Source organism: Bidens hawaiensis, unplaced genomic scaffold (assembly GCF_021521415.1).
Source record: "Bidens hawaiensis isolate Kalapana, Puna unplaced genomic scaffold, B.hawaiensis_p1.1 tig00013437_1, whole genome shotgun sequence".
NCBI classification, from domain to species: Eukaryota; Viridiplantae; Streptophyta; class Magnoliopsida; order Asterales; family Asteraceae; genus Bidens; species Bidens hawaiensis.
This window is the reverse complement of record NW_027492141.1, coordinates 484,159-491,540: the sequence shown is the minus strand read 5'-3', so window position 1 is coordinate 491,540 and position 7,382 is coordinate 484,159. Positions and strand designations below refer to the sequence as shown.

Genomic DNA, 7,382 nt, shown 5'->3' with positions numbered 1-7,382 from the left:
GCATGTTATCCTTTCCGCCTAACCGAGGGTGCGAGCCGGATGAGGTGTCAAAGTTTACCCTTGACTGCCAAATACCAATCTTCCTCCTTTTGTTTTGTCGGACGGTAAGGACGTTGTTTTCTCTTGTTTTCTGAGTGTAGAGGTTTGTGTTCTGGGGAAGGTCTTTACCCAGTTGCTTTTCCGCTTCCGCGAAGCGTTTAGCTGCTGTCATGATGGCATCCCATGTGGATGGCATGCCGTATTTACCCGTCAATGTGCGGATAAGCTCTGGGTATTCGGCGCCTTGGATGAAAGCTGCGTGAACAAGATCTTCGCTTATGGTGCCCAGACTCAGCTTCTTTGAGTTGAAGCGCGTGATGAAGTCTAGTAAAGACTCATCTTCCTCTCGGATGCAGTTGAGGATCGTCCATTGCTCTTCGGTATACTTTCTTTGTTGACTGAAGTGTTGGCTGAACTTCTGCTGGAAGTCTGCCCAATCGTAGATGTGGTGGACCGGTAGACGATCGAACCACGCTCTGGCTGCCCCAACAAGCGTCATTTGGAACATATAACACCACGTGGGTTCCGTCCAGTTGCTGACGGTTGCCCCCGCTATGAATCTGTTCAAATGATCGTCTGGGTCAGATATACCATCATAAGTGCCGATGTTGGACATCTGTTTAGCACTCTTCGGGGCGATTGCTTCCGCAATGTCCCTTGCAAACTTGGACGTTCCCGCATTTGCAACAGTTGGTCTGAAGGTTTTAGAGAAGTCACGTGGGTTTCCACCCGCGTTTTTTGGTTTATAGGTTTCTCCAAAATTCCTTCTCGGTTGGAAATCCGTTTCCTTATGCACGGATGGCGCCAATGAAGAAACACTAAGTGACCCCGGCAGATTACGGATAATCTTAGGGTCAAGTAGATGTTTCCCACGAGGGTTAGGTCCGGCAAAGATGGTTATTCTTCTAATGACCTGCAAAATAGACACCGTGAGCTCGTCACTGAGAAGGGGGGGTACCTCCTTGTAACCACCCTCCGGCGTGAGAATCAGACTAGATTGCTCTGAATATAAGTGTATATAGAGAGAAATAGCTAGAGAGAAGATGATAATACCGTTCCAAGGTGTTGGGGTATTTATAGCCGAAGGTAGGTTTCCAAGCAGGTACAGCCAGCTGTATAATATTCCTGTTCTACCAACTGTGGGCTACGCACGTGCCATGCTGGTGGTTGGTGGGTAGGCAGCGGCTGATAGTGACATGGCAGGCTGTGTACTATTCCTTTTCCACCAACTGCAGGCTATGTACGTGCCACGACAAGGGTTGGTGAGTAGGCAGCGGCTGATAGTGACATTAAGTACTAGAGCGTGCTCCTCGTCGTACTGTTGTCAGTGAGCTGTCGCTGCTTTGGTCAGATCTTGTCTATTTTGTCCATACCTTGGCAGGCATAGTACAAAAGATCCTCCAGAAGCGTACGGACTGACTCATTTGGGCGGGAGTATTCCCGGCTTGCTCATTCCTTCTTCAGGTGACATTACTGAATTATTGAGAGTTAGTGCCTTGTGCGTGTAGCCTTGCTATTAGTGCGGGTAGCCTTCCCTGATGGCTTGTATCCGCAGCTGCGGGAACAGGCGGGGTACTTCACCATTGGGAGGCTTTTCCTGCGGGAACAGCTGGCGTACTGCGCGTAAGGTCTTCATCTCTCTGAGCATGGTGGGTCCTGCGGAACCAGTTGGTGTTTGCGCAGACGTCCCTCTTCAAGGTGAGTCTTGCGGGTCCAACTGGGCTCTGCTGGGACCTACCTCTTCATCGAGGCTTGTGTATTTTTAATTTTTATCTCTTTTGTACCTTTACTTATTAATTTCACGCCGCACAACCGAACTTAAGATGAGCTTTGGCTCGTTTAAATTAATACATGACCTCGATCCAAATTACGCTCGTTTAACATTTTCTTAAAATATATAAAAATAACTAAAACATACTTAAACTAATTATTAACCAATAAACAATCCGAGATAAACTTAGAAAAACATCTCACGAACCAAACTCAAGTTCTCGTAAGTCCAAATAAGTCGGGCTCAGCTTGACTCGTTTACGGGTTCCACCCCCAACTTGTAATTTTCATTAAAATATAAATAATAATCCAAAACGTATACACAACCAAAGATACATCAAAATCAAACCCTAGCTACATAAACTCACACAGCAGCCGCCGTTGTCATCGTCTGTCGTCTAAACAACACTCCGTCAAGGTAATTGTTTCAATCTCACAATTATCATATTAATCTAATTAATTAGTATTCGTATAATCTCAATCTCACACGCATCCATGGCGATTCACTAATTACAAACCCTAATTTTGTTTAACAGATTCAGGGTTTGTTAATCTTTAAAAGTTTAATTAGTATTAGTAATTTACGTTCTGGGTTTTTGTTAATTGTTAAAAAATTATCAGTTTTTAGATTAATTAGTATTAGCAGAAAAATTGAAGTTTTGGGGTTTTTTAATTATTAAAGCTTTACCCAATTTTCAGATTAATCTAATTTGCAGAAAAAAAATTATGTTCTCGGGTTTCTTAATCGATAAAAGATTACCCAGATTTCAGATTAATTTAATTAGTATTTGCTGAAAAGGTTATGTTATCGGGTTTCTTGATTGTTAAAAGATTAACCGAGTTTCAAATTTAATCTAATTAGTATTTGCAGGAATAAATTACGATCTCGGGTTTTTTAATCATCAAAACTTTACCCAGTTTCCAAATTAATATAATTAGTATTTGCAGAAAATTTACGTTATCGGGTTTCTTAATCGTTAAAAGTTTACTTAGTTTTCAGATTAGTTTAATTAGTATTTGCAGAAATAATTATGTTATGGGGTTTCTTAATCGCTTAAACTTTACTCAGTTTTCAGATTTTAATCTAGTTAGTATTAATTCTATTTAACAGATTCAATTAGCTATATACATTTTTTAAAAATTTATGTTTTACGGTTTGTTTATCGTTAAATGATTTGCCAATTTTAGATTGATTGCGAATTTTTCACAATTTTAATTAGTATTTATAGATAATCGTTAAAAGTTTCAATTTTAATAAAGTTTTGGATTAGTATTTGCAGATAATCTTTTATTAGGGGGTGTTTGGGATTGCTTATTTTCACCAACTTATAAACTTTTTGAAAAGTAATAAGGTGTTTGGGATTGCTTATATTATGAGAGGAAAAGTTCCATAAGTTACACTTTTGTAACTTATTAACTTAATGGAAAATTATAAGGAGGTAAAATAAGGAATCCCAAACACCCCCTTAGTATTTGCGAAATTTTTACAATTGTGAAAAATGTTTAACAGATTCAGTTAGCCGTATGTTTTTCATAATTTTAATTAGTATTTGCAGCTTGTTTTAATTTCACGGTGACCATGGCGATCGATGCCGCACCTGGGCAAAAGCCGCGATGGGGGGAGCTTGAAGAGGAGGACGACGGAAGTGACTACGACTTCTTGTTGCCACCAAAACAGGTTATTGGACCGGATGAACACGGGAAAAAGACGGTGATTGAGTATAAGTTTAACGATGATGGTAATAGGGTTAAGATAACTACCACCACGCGTGTTCGTAAGCTTGCGAATGCTCGGCTCAGCAAGCGCGCTGTGGAGAGGTGGTCATGGGCGAAGTTTGGTGATGCGGTTCATGAGGATGTTGGTGCTAGGCTTACTATGGTGTCTACTGAGGAGATTATCTTTGAGCGTCCTAGGGCTCCAGGTAAATTGTTACTGGATATTATTATTATTATTATTATTATTATTATTGCTATTGAGTTTATGCGTTTGAATCATAATTTAGATGTGTTCTGTTTTAAAATTTTTGTTTGTTTTGGATTGACGGTTGAAAGCTTGATCCATTCTTTTGTTCAGAAGCTACGGATATTGAAAAATTGTTTAAAATTTGCCTAAATTGTATACTACAGTTTTAGGGTTGAAGTCATCAAACTGGAACTTATATCATAAAATGTCCCGTTTGTGTATTATCTAGAAGAGTTTGAAATTGATCATATTAAGTTACTATACTTAGGTTTAAAATGTTAAGTTATTAAAGTGTAAAAGACTTCATAAAAATGGTCATTTTATGTGACCCACTTTCTTTTTAGTTTATCGGGTCACTAAACTTTAAAATCAGTTACTGAATGTTTTTATTATTGTAAATGAGTTTGTGTGTTTTTTATTCTACTTTATGTATGTTGTGCCTTTATGAATTTATGATTAGGTATGATTTTAGTATAATGCTATATGATAACTGGTGCGAAAGTTTCAGTCTCGTCGAAAGCTTGATCAGACTTGTCAGAAATATGGTTTATTTTTATTTTATTTTATTATTATTATTATTATTTTGTGAAGTATGCCACACTTTGGTGTCTTTTACTGACCCTAGATTAAACGTTTTTTGCGTATTAATTATTATATATTTAAGTTACTCATTTCTTAAACCTGCTTGGATTTTCTTATTTACTTATTTTTCTTGTTCATAATTTGCTGTTTGGAGGTTTTTCGATTTAGTGGTCAATATGTTGGCTTGTATTACACGTAAAAGAATTATGATACAAATCAAATTATTAGAATGTGTGTTTCATTTTTTGCTTGAATGATGTTGACTATCGACTCATGGATATTATGCGTTGACCTTGTAATAAACAGGTTCAAAAGCCGAAGAATCAAACGCATCCGGCGACCCACTGGCTCAAATGTCGAAAGGAGGTGCGGTTCTCATGGTATGCAGAACTTGTGGCAAGAAAGGTGACCATTGGACTTCCAATTGCCCATACAAGGACCTCGCTCAGCCCAGTGAAACCTTTGTCGAGAACCCGAACCCCACTGCAGATGCAGGCGCTTCTGGTCCCAGTAAGGGCGGTGCATACGTCCCACCCACCATGCGTGCTGGTGCAGTCAGACCTGCTGCTGGTGGTGCAGACATGAGGCGTAGGAACGATGAGAACTCGGTTCGGGTTAACAACCTTTCTGAGGACACCCGTGAGCCTGACTTGCTCGAGCTGTTCCGTCCATTTGGAAGTGTGTCTCGGGTTTATGTGGCGATGGACCAGAAGACGGGAATGAGCCGTGGGTTCGGGTTTGTTAATTTTGTGAGGAGGGAAGATGGTGAGAGGGCTATTGCTAAGCTGAATGGGTATGGGTATGATAATTTGATCTTGAGTGTTGAGTGGGCTGCTCCAAGGGCAAATTAGTCTTTTTGTTTTGCTTTATGTTTTTAAGACTGGTTCAAGATTGTGAGATTTTTTGTTTGAATATTTGAAGCTTTTGTATTTCAGCATGTTATACTTTCTATCTGATAATACAGTCATGGTGTTCTACTTATGAGATTTGTATTTCAGCATGATCTAGTTTCGTCACAAGCGATTGTCGATCCTTGTTAAATGAAACATGTTATGTTCGTGTTTGCTTTTTTAACTATAACATGCTTTTGAATTTGACCATTTTAACTAAATGTGTTCTGGGTCGACATGTTTTGTTAAACTGGTTGTGTTTGGTGTTTACTTGTTTAGCTAAATGGGTCAATCCGTTTAATCAAAAAGGTTGAGCTAGAAGTGAACAAAATATTCGGTTTCGGTCCTGACCCATAACCGGTTCATACCCGTACCCGATTTGGGGTAGGATCTGATATAGGATATTTCCCTGGAGCCGTGCCCGAAACCGACCTGAACCCGGTTGAACCGAAACCGACCTGGTAGAAGATACCTGGTCAAAACTAGACTCGACCCTATTTGAAACCCCAAAAATACCCAGAAATCTGGTCAAATACCTGACTATACCTGGAATCGGTTCCCAACCCAACCCGGTTTTGACTTTTAATAACCATACCCGAAACCGATTCCTACCTGATTTCGGTTCCTGAAAATACCAGGTTTGTGCACCTTAGGTTGAGCCACCACACCTTTCTTGCTAGTTTATTTCTATAATTTTTAACTTGTTTACAACTTGATTATAGCGAGTCCATCCGTTTAGAGCTGTCACCTTGTTTGGCTCGATTAGATTAAATGAGACAAACGAGTTGTGTTAAGGTTGCATGTTTTAGGCGTGTTCAGATTTGTGTTACTATATGATTCTTGTTCGGTTTCAACCGGCGATATTGATTCAACCGGTAGACACCTTATTATAACTATGCTATAAAAGTAATAATAAGCAATAGCTATTTAGAACGCATCAGAACCTTACAGAAATTTTGATTATGATTTTCAACTTTTTTTACATGAAAAAACAATGAATTAGTAGAATCAGATAAATGAACAAAAATATATAAAAATAAAAAAATCAACTCGTCATGGGCCGCGAATGAGGAGCAAATCTCGTGGAGAAACTACAAGCCAACGAATCATCATCTCCACCATCGTTAAAGTTAAGAGCATAACTCTCGGGATCATATTGAAAAGGCGAATTCCCCTTCTTTGGTTTCTTACTAAACCTTCTAATAAAGTTTTTCCATTTCGGACCTGCCACAACCTCTGAAAACTCTTTCAGATTCTTGAACCGTGTCATCAACCAACCGTCATTATCCAACACATCTCCCGGCCTATGATAGATAAACGAGGTAGTTTCCCCATCGCGATGGTGGGCATCGAAATAAGAAAAAAGACTGAAACAACCGCACCCGTTGATGAAAACAATATCTTCATAGTCATGATTGTAATAGTCATTAGATATGTGGTTGGGTTGTTGGTCATGGTCCATGGTTATTGATGGTGGTGTGGTGTTGGTTACATCAAAAGGTTGTGGTCTAGCCATATGATTATGTGTTTAGGAGTTAGGAGTTGTGTATGGTTTTTATAAGGTGTGTGACTTTGTGATCATTGGACGGCAATGAGAAATATTTGTACATGTGTAGACAATGAAATAGAAGACATTAGTGGGGAACAACTAAGGAGAAAGACGGCAAAAATCCAAGATATGAAAGGGTATTTTTGTCTTTTTGCTAACCAATTTTGTGTTATAATGATAAGGGTTTAAAATTCGATCTTTTGACATATCTAAAATAATTTATTTGAAAATACGTATTTGTGAATTACTTAAAATGGACTATTTTTAATATGTATTTGCAAAATCTAATATGTTTGATTTATCACGAGATGTAAGACCTTAAAGAAGGATTTTTTTTCTTTAATTCTTCAGTTCGTTTAATTCTTTAACTCTAATTTATTTTCACTATTTTTTTGGTTAAAATTTTGACAAACGAACTTCTAACGTCCCGTTTGATTCGCAAAAATGTTTTCTAAAGAAATTGGAATTGGAATTAGATTTAATTTAATATGATGTTTGGTTGGCAATTTTATGGATGGAACCGAAATGCTAAAAAGTTAAAAGTTACCCCCCTCTCTCCATTCATTCTAACCCATCTGTCTCTACCACC

The 7,382-nt window shown here is 38.4% G+C and overlaps 2 protein-coding genes across 2 annotated transcripts; one reads left to right on the top strand and one right to left on the bottom strand.

Annotated features, from left to right (window-relative positions):
- Positions 1-2,208: 2,208 nt before the first annotated feature.
- Positions 2,209-5,267, top strand: LOC143544155 (uncharacterized). The gene is made up of 3 exons (XM_077036310.1): positions 2,209-2,227; positions 3,366-3,731; positions 4,661-5,267. Exons 2-3 carry the CDS (start codon positions 3,389-3,391, stop codon positions 5,203-5,205), a joined length of 888 nt encoding a protein of 295 aa, XP_076892425.1. The 5' UTR covers positions 2,209-2,227; positions 3,366-3,388; the 3' UTR covers positions 5,206-5,267.
- A 1,022-nt stretch (positions 5,268-6,289) lies between these two features.
- On the bottom strand, positions 6,290-6,760 carry LOC143544162 (uncharacterized). Its single transcript, XM_077036316.1, has one exon. It carries the CDS (start codon positions 6,758-6,760, stop codon positions 6,290-6,292), a length of 471 nt encoding a protein of 156 aa, XP_076892431.1.
- Between the last annotated feature and the right edge of the window lie 622 nt (positions 6,761-7,382).

Coding starts and splice junctions, on each gene's coding strand:
- LOC143544155 (XM_077036310.1), top strand. CDS start 3,389: ATGGCGATCGATGCCGCACCTGGGCAAAAGCCGCGATGGGGGGAGCTT. Junction 3,732..4,660: donor TGAGCGTCCTAGGGCTCCAG/GTAAATTGTTAC, acceptor TGTAATAAACAG/GTTCAAAAGCCGAAGAATCA.
- LOC143544162 (XM_077036316.1), bottom strand. CDS start 6,760: ATGGCTAGACCACAACCTTTTGATGTAACCAACACCACACCACCATCA.